The 18,333-nt window shown below is 53.4% G+C and overlaps 2 protein-coding genes across 2 annotated transcripts; one reads left to right on the top strand and one right to left on the bottom strand.

Annotated features, from left to right (window-relative positions):
- Positions 1–962: 962 nt before the first annotated feature.
- On the top strand, positions 963–8,972 carry LOC100091759 (cyclin dependent kinase 2 interacting protein). Its single transcript, XM_029065569.2, has 5 exons — positions 963–1,050; positions 1,785–1,953; positions 2,734–2,860; positions 6,197–6,326; positions 7,549–8,972. Exons 1-5 carry the CDS (start codon positions 1,044–1,046, stop codon positions 7,746–7,748), a joined length of 633 nt encoding a protein of 210 aa, XP_028921402.1. The 5' UTR covers positions 963–1,043; the 3' UTR covers positions 7,749–8,972.
- PPIB (peptidylprolyl isomerase B) lies at positions 8,949–17,756 on the bottom strand. The gene is made up of 5 exons (XM_001508925.6): positions 17,566–17,756; positions 15,505–15,618; positions 11,721–11,814; positions 9,352–9,536; positions 8,949–9,227 (listed from the first exon to the last, which is right to left on the bottom strand). Exons 1-5 carry the CDS (start codon positions 17,698–17,700, stop codon positions 9,105–9,107), a joined length of 651 nt encoding a protein of 216 aa, XP_001508975.1. The 5' UTR covers positions 17,701–17,756; the 3' UTR covers positions 8,949–9,104.
- Positions 17,757–18,333: the final 577 nt, after the last annotated feature.

Genomic DNA, 18,333 nt, shown 5'->3' with positions numbered 1-18,333 from the left:
AATGAATGCATGGCTCAGTGGAAAGAGCACGGACTTCGGAGTCAGATATCATGAGTTCGAATCCCGTCTCTGCCACTTGTCAGCTGTGTGACTGTGGGCAAGTCACTTAACTTCTCTGTGCCTCAGTTCCTTCATCTGTCAAATGGGGATGAAGACTGTGAGCCTCATGTGGGCCAACCTGATGACCCTGTATCTCCCCCAGCGCTTAGAACAGTGTTCTGCATATAGAAAGCACTTAACAAATACCAACATTATGAGTTGAATTGTACTTTCCAAGTGACCAGTACAGTGCTCTGCACTCAGTCAGCCCTTGCTTGATAAATACCATTGAATGAATGGAAGAATGAGTTGAATGAATGAACGAGTTGAATTAAACATTCCAGGCGCTTAGTACAGTGTTCTGCACAGAGTCAGCGCTGGATAAATACAGTTGAATGGAGTTGAATGAATGAACGAGTTGAATGAATGAATGAATGCGTTGATTGAATGGATGAATGAATGAATGAGTTGAATGAATGAGTGAGTGAATGTGTTGATTGAATGGATGAATTAATCAGTCGAATGCATGAATGAGTTGAATGAATGAATTGAATGAGTCGATTGACTGGATGAATGAATGAATAAGCTGAATGAATGAGTTGAATGAATGAATGCATAAGCCGAATGAATGAGTTGATTGAATGAGTTGATTGAATGAATGAATGAATAAGCCGAATGAATGAATGAGTTGATTGAATGAATAAGCCGGATGAATGAATGAGTTGTTTGATTGAATGAATGAATGAGCTGAATGAATGAATGAGAGGAAGGGAGGGGGGAGGAAGGCAGGCAGGCAGGCAGAGGCAGGCAGGTAGGCCAAGGGGCGGGGGCGGGAAAGAAAGGCGAGGCGAGGTGAGAGCTCGGTTCCCAGGGCAACGGCGCCTGTCCCACCCCTTCCGGGTTGTCGGGCGCACGCGCGCGGAGGCGGCGGAAGTGACGCCGGGCCGCTTCCGGGCGCGGCCCCGCCCGGCCCCGAGGGAAGGAAGGAGGGTTAGAAGGCCGCCATGGAGGGTGAGTGTGGACCGGCCGGCCGGCAGGCAGGCAAGCAGGCAGGCAGGCAGGCAGGCAGCCCGCCCCTCAGTGCTTCCCCCCACGGCCCCCGGGGAGCCTTCCCTCATCCGTGGGGAAGCCGACACACATTCCGACCCTCCCTCAGCTTGTTCTCCGGCCCGAAAGTCATGTAGATTAAGGCCAGATCCCCATCCCTTCCCCCCCCCCCCCCAGGCTGTAAGCTCCGGGGTCCACGGGGAGCACAGCGTGGCTCAGTGGAAAGAGCCCGGGCTGGGGAGTCAGAGGTCATGAGTTCGAATCCCGGCTCTGCCACTCGTCTGCCGTGTGACTGTGGGCAAGTCACTTCACTTCTCTGGGCCTCAGTTCCCTCATCTGGAAAATGGGGATGCAGACTGTGAGGTTCACGTGGGACAACCTGAGGACCCCGTATCTACCCCGGCGCCTAGAACAGTGCTCTGCACCTAGTAAGCGCTTAACAAATACCAACGTTATTTAGAACCCAACTTTTCCTCCTTTGCCAGATTGGGAACAGCGGTGCTAGGATGGGGTTCAGTTTTCATCTGGCGAGGCTGTGAAAATCAAAAGAAGATAGAGACATTTTGGATTCAGTGGGGGGCCGTATTTTCCACCGGCTAGTCTTGGCCGTGTTGGCTATAGATCCGTGAAAAAGCATTTGGAATCTAACCTGATACAGGCTAGAACGATATCGACGTGGCTTTCTCCTCTTTTTATAGCAAACAACCTCGGCATTGTTACTCCCAAAAGACCTGTCCTGTCCGTCAGTGCGAGAAAAATTAAGGACAACGCAGCCGATTGGCACAATTTGATTAAAAAATGGGAGACCCTCAATGATGCAGGATTTACTGTTGCTAACAAGATTGTAAACACGAGAATCGGTGCACTGTGAGTATATTCAAAGTCCAGAGTAAGTGGATCAGTTCCTCTTACTCGGAATGTTTTTCGTTTGAGTAGTCAGAGTCGATTTTGGGTAAATGACCATTTCTAATTGTATGGAGAAATGGGGAATTAAAATTCACATTATTAATATATTGAAAGTGTCCGTGTCTGAATACAGCATATGGGAAATATCAGTTAGTAACAATAATGAAGATGGTAATGGTTTTTGTTAAGCACTTACTGTGTGCCAAGCACTGCAGCGTGGCTCAGTGGAAAGAGCACGGGCTTTGGAGTCAGGGCTCATGAGTTCGAATCCCAGCTCTGCCACTTGTCGGCTGTGTGACTGTGGGCAAGTCACTTAACTTCTCGGTGCCTCAGTTCCCTCATCTGTAAAATGGGGATGAAGACTGTGAGCCCCACGTGGGACAACCTGATTCCCCTATGTCTACCCCAGCGCTTAGAACAGTGCTCGGCACATAGTAAGCGCTTAACAAATACCAACATTATTATTATTATTACTAAGGGCTGGGATGAATACAAAAAATCAGGATGGACAGAGTTATAAATAAAAAATCTGAAATTTAAAATACTGTGGAATAAAGTAAACCAGGACCATGTGTGGATAATTACATAAATGGTTTTAGGTGCTTTACTTGAATGAAGTAATATTCCAAGTTCAATTTTTTCTGTATTTTTTTCTTTTTGCTAGGGCTGAAGTTCTGTGCTTTCCTGGAGTGAAATAATATTCCAAGTTCAGTTTTTTCCTTTACTTTTTCTTTTTGCTAGGACTAAGGACCCTAAAATGGAATTAGAAGGCAGTCATGAGATTTCCAGCTCTGACCAAACTCTTCCAGAATTTAACAAGGAACTTGACTCCTTATGTAAGGAATTGCATGGTGCCTTGGAAAGCATGGTAGGAATCTTGACCAGAAAATGGCTTGTGTTTTATGTACCTAAAATGTTGTGTCTGTATTGAAAGATCATAGTTTAAACTCACTTAAAATTTGGTGCTTATATTTTTTTCTAAATCCTACAAGGCACCGGCTGTTCATTGGAGTAGAAGTAACGATATTTATTGGTATTTTCTCATTCGTTGGTAGGTATTTCTGGGGAGACGGGTAGGCAAAGGATACTAGTGAAGACTCAGAAACATACTGTGACCCAAACAGATTTCTAATCGTTAGCAAAGTACACGCCCTTGTGGCTAGAAGTGGTTTCCAAAATTGGAAGCCAAATGGACTCCCCCTTCGCGGTCATGCGATGGCTCCTGCAGATGACAACCAAAGCATGTCCTTTTTCCTCAGGCCCAAAAATGTCGTTCTTGAAAAGAATGGAATATATCAATGTGTCTTTAAAAAAGCAGCGAAGTCCGGAAAGCATTTAGCGACCAACTGCAGTTTGGTATTTTATTTCTTGCCTCCCAAGCCAGGCGGCTAGGGGCTTCTGCTCTTTTTTTTAAGCTCACGTGTGTATTTTTCTATGACTCTGCCACATGCTATCGAGCAGCTAAAATGCTAAAGGGAAAGAAAGGGCTTTTATAAGAAAAAGTACGTGAAAATTAGCCTTCGTTTATGTGTTTGGCCTCAGCTCTCGTTCATGCGAACCATCACCTTTAAGCAATTGCCTGTTTACTTGAGAAGGGAGAAGTGGATGCTCCCTTCTCCCTCTACTCCCGCCTCCAAAGCTTCCAAATTTGGGCAAGGCCAGAATGTCGCTTCCGTGCCGTCAATCTCTTTGGTCCCGTCGAGAGGCTGAAGTGTGTGTTCTGAGCTGACGTGCCTGTAGCGAACGTGCCAAAGCCCTGGGCCGGGGTGGCCCGTCCAGGCCGCGTCTTGGCGGTGACGGCCACCGAGACCGTGTTGCCACTGCCCCGCGGACCCGTGAGCGGAGCTGGGACTCACTTTTCCAACTGAAAAGAAGAGTCTGACTAACCGCTCGAGGACAGACCTAAGGGTAGACCGGCTGGATCCATTTTCCTCTTCGGCAATAAGTGATGCTTTGAAGGTAGAACGGACAGGGTTTGGTGACAGATTGAATAGGTGGGTTGAATGTGAGAGGTGAGTCGAGGAGAGTGCCAAGCTCATGGACTTAAAAGACAGGGATGTTGGTTAGATAGTGTTTCCAGAAGAAGGGGGTGGGCCACAGTATTTCCAGAAGAGGGGGAGGTCCACAGTATCAAAAGCAGCTAGGAGATCAAAGAGGATTAGGATGGAGTAGACAGCAGCGGATTTGGGAGCGAGGTCGTCATTGGTGACCTTAGGACCATTTTTGTGGAGTGAAGGGGGCGGAAGACAGTTTGCAAGGTGTCAAGGAGAGAATTGGAGGAGGGGAAGTAGAGGCAATGGGTGTAGACAACTCGCTCAAGGAGTTTGGAGAAGAAGGGTAGGAGGGAGTTTTGGGGTCAAGGGAGGACTTGTTTAGCAATGGGGAAGGAGCCATGGGAAAGCGAATGGTTGAAGATGGTTGTCAGTGAGAGAGGAGGGGAGAGTTAAGTGTTTTGGTAAGGTGCCAAGGGATGGGGTCATAGTTGGAGGAGTTAGATTTTGAGAGGTGGAAGATTTCTCCTCCTCCTCAAGAGGAAGAATCTTCTAGCTCTAAGAGGAGGCCTCTTCAGGGTGGGAATTTGGAGCTAAATTACCATTCGTACTACTCTGGACGGCAGGCTCCAATAATGGATATCTATTAAAAATAATTATTGTTATGGTAGTTAAGCGTTTGTTATGTGCCAATCACTGTTCTAAGCGCTGGGATAGGTACAAGTTAATCGGGTTGGACACAGTCCATGGCCCACATGGGGCTCCCACTCTTAATCCCCATTTTACAGAAGAGGTAACTGAGACCCAGAGAAGTGAAGTGACTTCATTCATTCAGTAGTATTTATTGAGCAATTACTATGTGCACAGCACTGTACTAAGCACTTGGAATGTACAAATCGGTAACAGAGACAGTCCCTGCCCTTTGACGGGCTTACGGTCTAATCGGGGGAGATGGACAGACAAGAACAATAGCAATAAATAGAGTCAAGGGGGTGAACATCTCATTAAAACAATAGCAAATAAATAGAATCAAGGTGATGTACATCTCATTAACAAAATAAATGGGGTAATAAAAGTATATACAGTTGAGCGGGTGAGTACAGTGCTGAGGGGAGGGGAAGGGAGAGGGGGAGGAGCAGAGGGAAAGGGGGGAGAAGAGGGCTTAGCTGAGGGAAGGTGAAGGGGGATGTAGAGGGCCAGCAGAGGGAGCAGAGGGAAAAGGGGGAGCTCAGTCTGGGAAGGCCTCTTGGAGGACGTGAGCTTTAAGTAGGGTTTTGAAGCGGGAAAGAGAATTAGTTTGGTGAGGAGGGAGGGCATTCCAGGACCGCGGGAGGACGTGGCCAAAGGGTGGACGGCGGGATAGGCGAGAGCAGGGGACGGCGAGGAGGTGGGCGGCAGAGGAGGGGAGCGTGCGGGGTGGGCAGGAGAAAGAGAGAAGGGAGGAGAGGTAGGAAGGGGCAAGGGGATGGAGAGCCCTGAAGCCTAGAGTGAGAAGTTTTTGTTTCGTGCGGAGGTCGATAGGCAACCACTGGAGGTTTTTAAGAAGGGGAGTGACAAGCCCAGAACGTTTCTGCAGGAGGATGATCGGGGGCAGCGGAGTGAAGAATAGACTGGAGTGGGGAGAGACAGGAGGAAGGGAGATCAGAGAGAAGGCTGACACAATAATCCAGCCGGGATATAACGAGAGCCCGTAACAGTAAGATAGTCGTTTGGGTGGAGAGGAAAAGGCGGATCTTAGCGATATTATAAAGGTGAGACCGGCAGGTCTCGGTGACGGATCGGATGTGTGGGGTGAACGAGAGAGACGAGTCAAAGACGACACCGAGGTTGCGGGCCTGAGAGACGGGAAGGATGGTGGTACCAACCACGGTGATAGGGAAGTCAGGAAGAGGACAGGGCTTGCGGGGGAAGATGAGGAGCTCAGTTGCTTGCCCCAGGGACTTGCCCCAGGTCACCCAGCAGACAACTGGCGGAGCGGGGATTAGAACCCAGGTCCTTCCAACTCCCAGGCCCGCATTCTCTACACTAAGCCATGCTGCTTCTCTATTGGCAGCTGGATTTAGGACGTGTAGGAAAGAATTGAAAATGTCACTACTAGGAAAGATCTCCAGATTTGTTGAGTCCCAAATCCTAGTTCTTGACATTTCATGAGTTTGAAACTAGGATACGTCCTTCAGTCACGGTCTTTAAGTTCCCCATTTTCACCTCCCCAGGTCAAAATACAGTTGAAGATGGAAAAACTGACTTCGACTACAAAAGGAATTTGTGACTTGGAAACTTATCATCACCGAGTTGGGAAATGCCCGGTACCCCTCTTCCATACATGGCCCACTACCTATTTTTGTAAGTACCATAGTCTAACTGGAATTGTGCTGATTTGTGTCGGGGTGGGGGGGAGGAAGAAATAAATTATGAGGCTGGAGCACTGAAAAGTTTATACCTACCCTTAAAGTAGCACGCTAAAGAAAGAGGAGAGGGAGAAGAAAATCAGGGCTGCCCAAGGGGGACTCTTTTTATTCTAGACTGTAAACCCGTTGCGAACGGGGACTATGTCTACCAACTCTTATTTTACTCGCAGAAGCACGTAGTTTGGTGCTCTGCACACAGGAAGTGCTCAACAAATACCATTGATTTATTATTCTAGCCAGCTGAAATTTCATTCTAGCGCAGAATTCCCTAGAACAAAATCCCTTCAAAGTCCCCGCCCATGTTCCGTCTCAACACGGCAAACCTTAGCGCTCAGGTAAGAGCAGAGAGTCCTTCGGAGCTGTGGGCACGGTGTCCGCGACGTTGGTTTTCTTGGCCGTCTGTAGGGCCTCGGCAAGGCCCCCCGGTTCTCCGGGTGGAGTCCGCTCAGCACCCCGGGGGCAACTCTTATATAAGACCAACTCTTTTTATAGAGCCGTGGGCATTCGGCTCAGAAGCGGTCTTGGCTGTCGGGAGATTCAGTGAGGGGAAGGGAACGTGGAGCCGGCAGTTCTCTCGTCCCAGCCGGCCAAGAGGCAGGCACGACGGGATGCCAGTTTTAAAGCCCCAAATCCCTATCTGCTTGAAATTTTTATTTGGGAGCCTCCCCACTGTTCTCATGGTTCAGAAAGGTTTATCTCAGTACATTCAGGTGTCCTTTAATAATAATAATAATCGTGGTATTTAAGCGCTCCATGTACCCCCGTTGTCAGTAAGATTGGTCCCTAACCCTAAGGGCGTGCTAGATAAAACCTGAGGAGAAAACACACCCTTAGGACACCTAAGTGCTTAGAACAGTGCTTGGCACGTAGAGCTTAACAAATTATTATTATTAACTTGTTTCCCTAGTGTTCTTAACTGTAAAATGAGGATTAAATACCTGTTCTCGCTCCTACTTCGACTGTGAGTCCCTCACAGGACAGGGATTGGGTCTGACCTTATTAACTTGCACCTGCCCCAGCGCTTTGTACAGTTGTCTGACCCATAGTAAGCGCTTAACAGATACCAAAAATAAATCAGTGAATGAACCAGAGAACCGAGATGGTAAGGATCGCAAGACAGGGATGTGCAGGGTTAACCACTCCATCGTTCATTGCAGACGAAGTTTCACTAAAGCTTTCCGAAATGTACAAGAAGGAACTACGCCTCAAGCGCACCGTCGTGGAAGCTCTCGCTCACACCCGGGAGCGGGACCCGATGATGACGTACTTGTCCATCTGGCTGCACCAGCCCTATCTCGACGAGAGCAGTAAAGCGCATCTGGAAAGCATGCTTTACGAAACGGGACACCGACCGTAGTGAGCCCCGCTGCTGGGCCGGCCAGCCGGGGGCCGGCCAAGGTTGAAGGGTAATGGTCACAGGAGGGACCGGGTGGGGCGTGGACCTCCGGCCACTCTGCCGGCCCCTTCAGCTGGCCCGCCGGGGGCCTCGGCCCGCGGAGGATCGACGGGCTGTGCCGTGTGACTCTCACCGGGGAAACGTCTCTTACGCACCGTAAGTGGACAGGCTGCCCGACGTGTCCTATGGGTTCCGGTGCCACTTTTCTGACGTGTCCAGGGGCAGTTTGAGGCTTGGTATGCACGCCCAAGGTCCTTTCCTTTAAGTTGCTGCAGGTGAGCCGGCTCTTTGCCATTCCCAGCCGTGCCCGAGGCCAGCCCAGTGCTACCTCATCCCATCCACAATGGCAGCTTTCCTCTATCCCCTGACGGCCCACCCCTCACGCTGCTGGTGTCTGGGCTCAGCCAACCCTTCCCTTGCTTGTCGTTCACCCCCGAGCCTCGCTGTCTCCAGCCTGAGGCCCCAGTTTTCCCTTTGGAAAGCTTGGTTTGGCGGAATCAGTCAGTACAGGTCCTAGGAAAGAGTCAGCTGCCTCCAGGTCAAAAGCCTGCACCTGTTCCCCCCCACCCTCTTTGCTCTTTGAACTGGGTTGATGTAGGAGCAGGTGAGTCCCTCCAACCCCTTTTCAGGTAGGCCATTGGGAAAAGGGGATTGAGCCCCAAACAGAGAGCTATGGAGTTTTATAGGACTCGAGCCGTTACCGTCTCCTCGGCCAGGGTGGCCCTACCGAGCAGGCTGGAGGCTCCCATCTCGTGGAGCAAACCGTCCCCCTAGACCCTGATGAGAAGACACTCGTGGTGGGCAAGGCCCACCCTGAATGAGGGATGAGAGGTGCCGCTTGGGACGGAGGAGGGGACACCTCCAGCAGAGGCCCATTGTTACCTCTCCCCTGAAGGCCCAGCGGCTCCCCAGAGGAAGTGCTAGGAGCAAACCTCCGTGAATAAATGGGATTTAGTGAGCACCAGACAGTCAAGCCCCAACCACCCACTCACTCGGCTCTGCCTTTTGTGAAGGGAGGAAGTTGGCTGCAAGTAGTGGCTTTAGGTTGGAGAATCCGTCAATCCCCTGGGGCCTTGAGGCCCAGTTCTGCGATTCCAAAACCAGTCCCCTCCCTCGGGTCTCCCAGGGGTGGAGGAGCAGACAGACCCACACCACGCGCACTTTATAAAAACACCTTCCTCTTTATTGGCGTGTGGGTTTCTTTACAAAATTTGGGCCCGAGGGGTGGCGGAATGTGAGGGGGCGTCGGGGGAGAGAGCGTCCGCTGGGCCGTCGGACGCTCCCGGCACCCGGGGCTGCGCCCGGGGGCCGGGGCCCTCACTCCTTGGCGATGGCGAAGGGCTTCTCCACCTCGATCTTGCCACAGTCCGTGATGGTCACGTCCTTCAGCGGCTTGTCCCGCCCGTCCGTCTTGGTGCTCTCTACCTTCCGCACCACATCCTGCGAGGGGAAGAGGCGGCGAGGGAGCTCAGGGGAGGGGAGAGGAGGCCGCCCTCGCCGCGAGCTAAAGGCCCGGACACAGCGCTGCCAGCGAGCCACGCCCGCCCCCGAACCGGCCACTCACCATGCCCTCCAGGACTTTGCCGAACACGACGTGCTTGCCGTCCAACCAGGACGTCTTGACGGTGGTGATGAAGAACTGGGAGCCGTTGGTGTCCTTGCCCGCGTTGGCCATACTCACCCAGCCGGGCCCGTAATGCTTCAGCTTGAAGTTCTCATCGGGGAAGCGGTCCCCGTAGATGCTCTTGCCTGGAAAGACCAAATGATGGCATTTGTTACGCGCTAACTACGTGCGGAGCACTGTTCTAAGCGCTGGGGGCATACAAGGTGATCAGGTTGACCCACGTGGGGCTCACTGTCTTCATCCCCGTTTTACAGATGAGGTGACTGAGGCTCCGAGAAGTTAAGTGACTTGCCCAAAGTCAGAGCTGACAAGTGGTGGAGCTGGCATTTGAACCCGTGATCTCTGACTCCCAAGCCCGGGTTCTTTCCACTGAGCAATGCTGCTTCTCTAAAGGACCACGAAGCCCCGTGGGATACCGAGGTGCCCCCCCGACGGGTCGCACACCGGCCCCCTGCCTTGAACCCGGAACCTCCTTGTGGGCAGGAGATCAGGCTGCCAGATCCCTTACCCTGTACTCTCCCAAGCGCTCAGTACTATGAGAAGCAGCGTGGCTCAGTGGAAAGAGCCCGGGCTTGGGAGTCAGAGGTCGTGGGTTCGAATCCCAGTTCCGCCACTTGTCAGCTGGGTGACTGTGGGCAAGTCACTTCACTTTCTCTATGCCTCAGTTCCCTCATCTGTAAAATGGGGATTAAGACTGAGCCTCACATGGGACAACCTGAAGACCCTATATCTCCCCCAGCGCTTAGAAGAGTGCTCTGCACATAGTAGGCATTTAACAGATACCAACATTATTATTATTACTGTGCTCTACACACAGTAAAGAGCTCAATAAATACAACCGAAGGATTCACCGTGGGCAGAGCGGCCACATCAGTCCAGAGCGGCTTTTCCCAATCGGAAACCCCCCTCCCCTTTCTCCTACAACTGCGGGCTCTGCTACTTCCAACCTCCTCCCCACTGCAGACCAAAAATCCAGGAAGTCAGGTCCCCGGCTCAGAGGCTGACCGCTAAAGCCTTCCTACCCTACCGCCGCGAGCATAGGGCACCGGCCTCGGGGAAAGAGCCCAGGTCCACAGTGCAAGAGACGGGAGCCCCGACCCCAGCTCTACCCCCTACCTGCCTGCCGTGTGACCTCGGGCGAATCGCTTAACGTAGCTCTGCCCGTTTCTTCCACCCTAAACTGGGAAATGAGTACCGGTTCTCCCTCCCCAGCGGGGTACGGAGACCGTGTCCACTCTCTCTATCCGGTCTGCTTAGTACTACCATAGGAAGCACTTAAATACCACATTATCGTCGTTATTACCCTTTGGAAATAAATACGGTCCCCCAACAGACCACAACCAAGAACCGAAACCTGCTTTTTCTGCCAGGACACGGGGCTGGGTGCAGGCCCACTGTGGTCCCCGCCCCTGAACCCCAAAGCACACTCCCCCTCAGGTTCCGGAAAGCTAATTAAAGGAGGGGAAGAGCGTGTGTGTAGGGGGAGGGTTTCCCCTCTGAGTTTCCCTAACCGGGGCTGGAGTGCGGAGTGAGACTCATTGCTCTATTAAACAGAAACTCCTCACTCTCCATTTTAAAGCATTCAGCGAGCAACCCCCTCCTTACACAACAGCCCGCACGCTTGGCTCCTCTAACGCCAACCTCCTCGCGTTACGTCTATCTCGCCAAAGACCCTCTGCCCACGTACCGCCTCTGACTTGCAACTCTCTCCTCCTTCATCCCTGACAGATCGTCCCTCTCTCCCCCTCCAAAGCCTTATTCAAATGACCACTCCGGGAAGCCTTCCCTGACTTAAACCTCCTTTTCCCTACCCCCCTCTCTTCTCAGTGGAAAGAGCCCGGGCTTGGGAGTCAGAGGTCACGAGTTCGAATCCCAAGCCCTGCCACTCGTCAGCTGGGTGACTGCGGGCAAGTCACTTCACTTCTCTGGGCCTCAGTTACCTCATCTGTAAAATGGGGATTAAGACTATGAGCCTCACGTGGGACAACCTGATTACCCTGTTTCTACCCCAGGGCTTAGAACAGTGCTCTGCACATAGTAAGCGCTTAACAAATACCAACATTACTGTTTCTTCACCCCACCTTCAGCCCCACAGTATTTCTGTGCCTATCTGTAATTTATTTTAATATCGGTCTCCCCCTCGTAAGGTGGTTGTGGGCGGGGAACAGGTCCACCAACTCTGTGGCGTCGTACTCTCCCGACCGCTTAGTACGGTGCCATGGACCCAGTAAGTGCTCCATAAATATCACTGGTTGGACAGCAAGGGAAGATTTCATCTCCCCCGGCCGTCCAGTAAAGCCGCTCATTACCTCCGGTGCCGTCACCCCTTGTGAAGTCTCCTCCCTGGATCATGAAGTCCTTGATCACTCGGTGGAACTTGCTGTCCTTGAAGCCAAACCCTTTCTGGAAGAGGGATGTAGAAGACGCCCCAGTTACACCACAGGCAAAGAGTGCACATAAAAAGTCAAAGGGGAGGCAGGGTGGCCTAGGGGGGAGACCCCGGGGACCCAGTCGGCCGACCGGGACCCTGATCCCAGCTCTTGCCACTTACCTAGGGGTGACCCTGGATAGATCACAAATCCCCTGGACTGTAAACTCGTTACGGGCAGCAAGCGTGTCCGTTAACCGCTTGGTACGGTGCTCTGCACGTAGTGAGCACGCAATAAATGCCGCCGGTCGATTCTCTGAGTCTCGATTTCCTCCCTCACGAGATGGGAATAAAATACCGGCTTTCCCCCCATCAGGCTCCGAGCCCCATGCCCACAGGGACTGTGCCCAATCTCATTTGGTATTTTATTCCCGTGCCCGGCACATAGCAGGTGCTTAGGAAAAAAAAAAACTCGTCCTCCTGAACTCTTCCAGCCCACTAGGGTTGTATCGAGGGACTCCCCCCCTCGGTCCCCAGCCGCTTGGTCTCTGGCTAGTCTTGCTGCTGGAACTGTGCCCTCTTGATGACAAAGAGATGGGTCTCGGGGAGAGAGGAAACTGCTTCCACACCTCACCTCGCAATACTATTTATCAGGAACCTGAGCCCAGAGCACTGTACTAAGCACCTGGGATCATACAAGTAAGTCACGCGTTCCCCGTCCTCAGAGAGTTTACAATCTGATGGATAGGTCAGTGAGGACAGACCGGATTAGGCAAGAGGTTGGAATTCAGTCCCAGCTTCACACAGAGGCGTGCTGGTGACTTCAAACAGAAGTGTCCATCTGCCTACCGTGTCTATTTAGGACCCTTAAATAGAGGGGAGAGGACCCTATCCCGCCCAAAGAGTCTAACAGAGGAGGCAGACAAAAAGAGGGAAGGGGTGCTCAAATATCGAGAATGTCAACTGATACAGGCTAAAGCGCAAAGACAGGTGGGTGCAAAAGTGCGGAGACGCTAGTTGGGAGAACAGAACCCGGGAAGAAGAAAAATGAATTAAGAAATGTCTCGGGGGGGCCGGGATCGCAGGAGCGTTTTCTAGACGAGGAGACTCGGTTGAAAAGGGTTACGGGTGGAGTTCAAGGGAAAACGAAGACGGGGAGCAAGAGGTCGGAGATGGAAGAAGGAGAAATGGTGAATGGGTGACTTGGGGAGGAAGGCAGAGTGCAAGGTTAAGTATGGCAGGGGAAAAGAGTGGACAAGTAAGAGACAGAGAAAGCTGACGGATGTCAAAGCCAACGGTCGGGACTTTCTGCTCGATGCACGGTGGGTGGAATGGGACCTATGGAGGTTTTTGAGGAGTGGGGAGATGTACGCGGAACGTTTTATTTAGGCAGACGAGCCGAGCCGTAGGGCGAAATACAGACCGGAGGGAAAGAGGTTGGAGGCAGGGAGGCCAGAGAGGAGGCTGATCGGAGGAGGAAGTATTGGGGAATGGAAAAAATCAATACGATTTAGCAAGAGACTAAGTGTGAGGCTTGAAAGAAAGGAAAGATAACGCCAAGATTGTGGGATATTCAAATGGAGATGTCCTGAAGGCAAGAGGAAATGGAAGAATGCAGATGGGCAGGAGAGGCTGATGATAATGGCATTTTTAGCACTTGTTATGTGCTTACTATGTGCCAAGCACTAGTCAAAGCGCTGGGGGGGGATACAGGTTATCAGGTGGTTCCACATGGGGCTCACAGTCTTAATCCCCATTTTATAGATGAGGTAACTGAGGCACAGAAAAGTGAAGTGACTTGCCCAAAGTCACACAGCTGACAAGCGGAGCCGGGATTAGAACCCATGACCTCTGATTCCCAAGCCTGGGCTCTTTCCACTGAGCCATGCTGCTTCTCAAAAGGCAGGCAGAGGGGCTAGCTGAAGGGGGGAGCGCAAACAAGCTCCTCAGGGGAGCGAGTTCAAGTGACAAAGTAGGGGGCCCAGGACAGAGCCCCGAGGGATCCTCACAGTCTGATGTATAGAAATGGAGCTAGAATTCATTCATTCATTCAATAGTATTTATTGAGCGCATACTAGGTGCAGAGCACTGTACTAAGCGCTTGGAATGGACAATTCAGAAAGAATGAAAGAGAAGAGGTTGCAAGGAAGTATGAAGTCTTTCAACCTTCCCACTGCCGGGAGCTCCCCTTCATCCCCGACAGACCACTGCTCTTCCCATCTTCAAAACCATTCTGAAATCACCGCGCCTTCTCTGACTCACCTCTCATATCCCCATCCTATTTTCCCTCCCTCCGGAGACCACGTGAGAGGTCGAGGAGGATTAGGAGCCTGGAGTTCACTGGATTTGGCAAGGACGAAGCCACCGGTGACCTTGGAGAGTACGATCTGCTAAGCGCTGTACTAAGCACTGGGGTAAATAAAGCTTCATCGGGTCAAAAGCAGGGCCTGTCCCACGGGGGGGGGTCACTGGAGTATCTGGTGGGAAGGGCGCGAGCGAGAGGTGGGTCAAACCAGACTGGAATGGGTCGAGGAAGGAGTTGGAAGGAAGAAAGGAAGGAGAGGCAGGAGACGATACCCCCCGCCCTTTCTACGTTGCCTGGACAGGAACGAGAGGAAGACTATGGGACGACAGCTGGAGAAGGCTTTTTTAGAACGGGGGCGGTTTTAAGCACATCAAAAGGCAGAGGAGCAGGAACCATCAGTCAGTGAGCGAGTGATCAGAGACGGTGGCTAGGGAAGGGAAGCAGCGTGGCACAGGGGATAGAGCAAGGGCCTGGGGCTCAGAGGGACCTGGGTTCTAATCCTGGGATCCCCCACTTGTCTGCTGTGTGACCTTGGACAAGTCACTTCTCCGTGGCTCAGTTACCTTATCTATAAAAACGGGGATTGAGACCGGAAGCCCCACGTGGGACAGGGACTCTGTCCAACCTGACAATCTCGTATCGACCCTAGGGCAGAATACAGCTCATGGCACGTAGTAAACATTTAAATGCCACCCTTCCCCCCTCACAAAAAGGTGGGTAAGGGTGAGAGTTTTTAGAAGGTGAGAGGGGTCGGGGTCAGAAGCGCAGGGAGGGAGGGTGGAGGGAGTTTGAGAGTTGAGGTTGTGCCTAATGATTTCGATCGATCGACTCTATCGTGCGCTTGCTGTGTGCACAGAAGAGTACTGAGCACTCGGGAGACTGCAGCATAAACGGTACAACGGAGTCGTGAGAAAAGCGGGCAGGGCTATCCGGGGCTAAAGGGAAGCAGCCTGGCCTAGTGGAAAGAGAAGAGACACGGATCAAGGTTCTAATCCAGGCAGGCCCTGCCACTTGGCTGGTGTGTGACCTCGGGCAAATCCCAATTTACTCCGTGTTTCATTTCCCCCATCTCTAAAGTGGGGATTAAATCGTACTCCCTCCCCCCTTGATTGTGAGCCCCGTGGAGGACAGGGACTGGGTGCAATCTACTTGTACCGGATCCATCCCGGCGCTTAGTATGTAGTAAGGGCTTCACATGTGTCATGACGATGAATAATCACAACCCTGGGGCTTCGGGAGGAAGTTAAGGGTCTGGTGGCGGATGAGGGAGGAGAAGTGATAGCGCCGGGCCAAAGACTGGTAGCAGAGTGAAGCGGCGGGAGGCGTCCCGGGGCCGGGATTTCCACCCACAGCGGTCCGGTCCGGTTCTCCGCAGCCCCGTCGCCCTCGGGGAGCGCGACCCCAGCGGCTGCGGCCTCACCTCTCCGGTGGCCAACGCCACGAAGTTGTCCACCGTCTTCGGGACCGTCTTCCCGAAGAGGCCGATGACCACACGGCCCACGTCTTCATCCCCGATCCTCAAGTCGAAGTACACCTGGGAAGACAGACAGACCGACCCCGTCAGCCCTCACAGACTCCATTTCCCCAAAGAAGCGGCGCGGCTCGGTGGCAAGAGCCCGGGCCTGGGTTCCGATCCCTGCTCCGCCACTTATCAGCCGCACGGCCTTGGGTGAGTCACTTCATTTCTCTGGGCCTCGGTTCCCTCGTCCGTCAAATGGGGATGACGACTCTGAGCCCCACGCGGGACAACCCGATGACCTTGTACCTTCTCCGGCCCTCTGGACGGTACTGGGCACAGAGTGAGCGCTTAACCAACGCCATCGTTATCATGGCGTCGCTCGGCTTGCCTTTTCGCTCCTCGTCCCGGGGTGAGCGCAGACGGAGGCGAGGGGTGGGCAGGCGGGAGCAGGCCATTCCACCCTCCCTGGCGGGGCCGGGGCACCAGAGTCAAGTATCGCTCCCAAGCTGGGATGGAAAGAGGAGGAGGAATGTTGGCCACAGATAGGAAATGCAGCTCCAAAGGGGTTACTGGACCGCAGCACCGTCACCAGTGGAATTTATAAAGCGCTTACTATGTGCTGAACGCTGCTCTACACCCCAGAGAAAGCTCGACGATGACCTTCTATCTCCCCCAGCGCTTAGAGCAGCGCTGGGCACGTAATAAGGGCTGAACAAACGCCATTATTATTGAGACGATGGGACGGCTACGGTCCCTGCCCTCAAGACGCTTAGGAGCGCTCAGTACGGCGGTCCGTGGGCAGGAGGCGTTCAGCAGATAGCACGGATGAAGATCCCAGTCAGATGACGCTGGCCGGGAGCGGGGGAGGGGAGAGGGGGAGGGACTCGCTTGCTTTTTTGGAGCAGGTCCCGGCCCCCCTCACTCGATCGTATTTATTCACTCATTCAATGGGATTTATTGAGCGCTTACTAAGTGCAGAGCACTGGACTAAGCGCTTGGAGTGGACAACTGGGCCACAGAGAGAGACCATCCCTGCTCAACGACGGGCTCCGGGTCTCAAAGGGAGAGACAGACGGCAAAAAACGGAGTGAGGCATCAATGCCATCGAAACAGAGCAATAGAATTATAGATAGAATCATTCAATGGGACTTATTGAGCGCTTCCTGGGTGCAGAGCACTGCACTAAGCGCTTGGAATGGACAATAGGGCAATGTTATAGAGGCCAGCCCTGCCCCAGAGCGGGCTTGCAATCTCAAAGGGAGAGAGAGTCAAACAAAACCAAGAATCGGGCGTTCATTCCGTCCAAATAGAGAAATAGAATCCTAGTCATTCAATGGGATTTAGTGGGCGCTTCCTGGGTACACAGCACTGCGCTAAGCGCTTGGAATGGGCAATAGAGGAACATTATAGACGCCATCCCTGCCCCACAGCGGGCTCGCAATCTCAAAGGGGGAGACGGTCAGAAAAACAAAAACAAGGAGTCGGGCATCAATGCCGTCCAAATCGAGAACTAGAATCCTAGATAGAGTCATTCAACGGGATTTAGTGGGCGCTTCCTGGGTGCAGGGCACTGTGCTAAGCGCTTGGAATGGACAATAGGCCAACCTCATGGAGACTATCCCTGCCCCCCAGCGGGCTCGCAGTCTCAGAGTGGGGGGGGGGACGGGGACGGGACAGACAAATAAAAGCAAGAATGAGGTATTAATGCCGTCCAAGTAATTCTAATAATAATTAATAATTCTATTACTCTTTGCAGAGCACTGGACTAAGCGCCTGGAATGGACAAGTGGGCCACAGAGAGAGAACTAGGATCCCAGAGTCATTCAGGGGGATTTAGTGGGCGCTTCCTGGGTGCAGAGCACTGTGCTAAGCGCTTGGAATGGATCATAGGCCACCGTTATGGAGACCCCCCCCCCCCCCCCCCCGCCCCGCCCCGCCCGGCCGTCTCAAAGAGACAGTAAAGGAGCGGCGGCCCCGAGGGCGCGGCCTCCCCTCCCCCCCAACCTCCCGTCGGGGCGGCACCTTGGCGGTGACTTTGGGTCCCTTCTTCTTGTCGTCGGCGGCGGAGGGCCCGGGCAGCAGCAGGAAGAGCAGGGCGCCCGCCAACAGCACCGCCGCCAGCGCCACCTTCATCTTCCGCTCCCACGGGCCGCGCATCCAAAGCCGCCACGGGACCGACCCGCCGCGCCGCGCCAGGAGGCAGCGGACCGGCCCAACCCGGCCCGGAGGGGGGATCGGCCCTCCGCCCGCCCGGCCTAGCGCCGCCCGCCATGGGAGCGGCCGCCCCGTCCCCCCCCCCCTCGTCACTTGGTAAGCGCCGCCCGGCCGGAGGAGGGAGGGGGAGGCCGCGGACCCCACGCATGCGCGCGGAGCCCGAGCCTTCCTCGGGGGCTGCCACGTTCCCGCCGCCTCATTGGGGAGGGGGCACGTGATCCGGCGCGGACCAATCGGGGCCCGGGAGGGCTCCTCCCGGCCTGCCCCGCGGCCGAACTGCACGCCGGGGGTTGTAGTCCGCCGAGGGGGACGGGCCGGAAACGGAGAGGGCCGGGCCGCCGCCTCACGGTTATTTCCACAGCCTCCGCCCGATTTTATTGCCCTTTGGCCCCTAGAGGTTGTGAGGAGGATGGTGGTCTTCGTTAAGCGCTTACGTGTGCCGAGCACCCGTCCTAAACACAGGGATAATCTTCATTCATTCATTCATTCATTCATTCATTCATTCGTATTTATTGAGCGCTTACTGTGTGCAGAGCACTCTACTAAGCGCTTGGAATGGACAAATCGGCAACAATC

The sequence above is a fragment of the Ornithorhynchus anatinus genome, chromosome 5 (assembly GCF_004115215.2).
Source record: "Ornithorhynchus anatinus isolate Pmale09 chromosome 5, mOrnAna1.pri.v4, whole genome shotgun sequence".
NCBI lineage: Eukaryota > Metazoa > Chordata > Mammalia > Monotremata > Ornithorhynchidae > Ornithorhynchus > Ornithorhynchus anatinus.
Note: the sequence above shows the minus strand (reverse complement) of the source record. Positions and strands in the feature narration are given on the sequence as shown.

Bases quoted from the DNA above. Each gene is read 5' to 3' on its own strand.
- LOC100091759 (XM_029065569.2), top strand. The intron at 2,861-6,196 runs GTAGGAATCTTG...TCACCTCCCCAG, and splicing joins ATGGTGCCTTGGAAAGCATG to GTCAAAATACAGTTGAAGAT. The intron at 6,327-7,548 runs GTAAGTACCATA...CGTTCATTGCAG, and splicing joins ATGGCCCACTACCTATTTTT to ACGAAGTTTCACTAAAGCTT.
- PPIB (XM_001508925.6), bottom strand. From the start codon at position 17,700: ATGCGCGGCCCGTGGGAGCGGAAGATGAAGGTGGCGCTGGCGGCGGTG. The intron at 11,815-15,504 runs GTGAGGCCGCAG...TCCCTCTTCCAG, and splicing joins TGGCGTTGGCCACCGGAGAG to AAAGGGTTTGGCTTCAAGGA. The intron at 9,537-11,720 runs GTAATGAGCGGC...TGGTCTTTCCAG, and splicing joins AAGGGGTGACGGCACCGGAG to GCAAGAGCATCTACGGGGAC.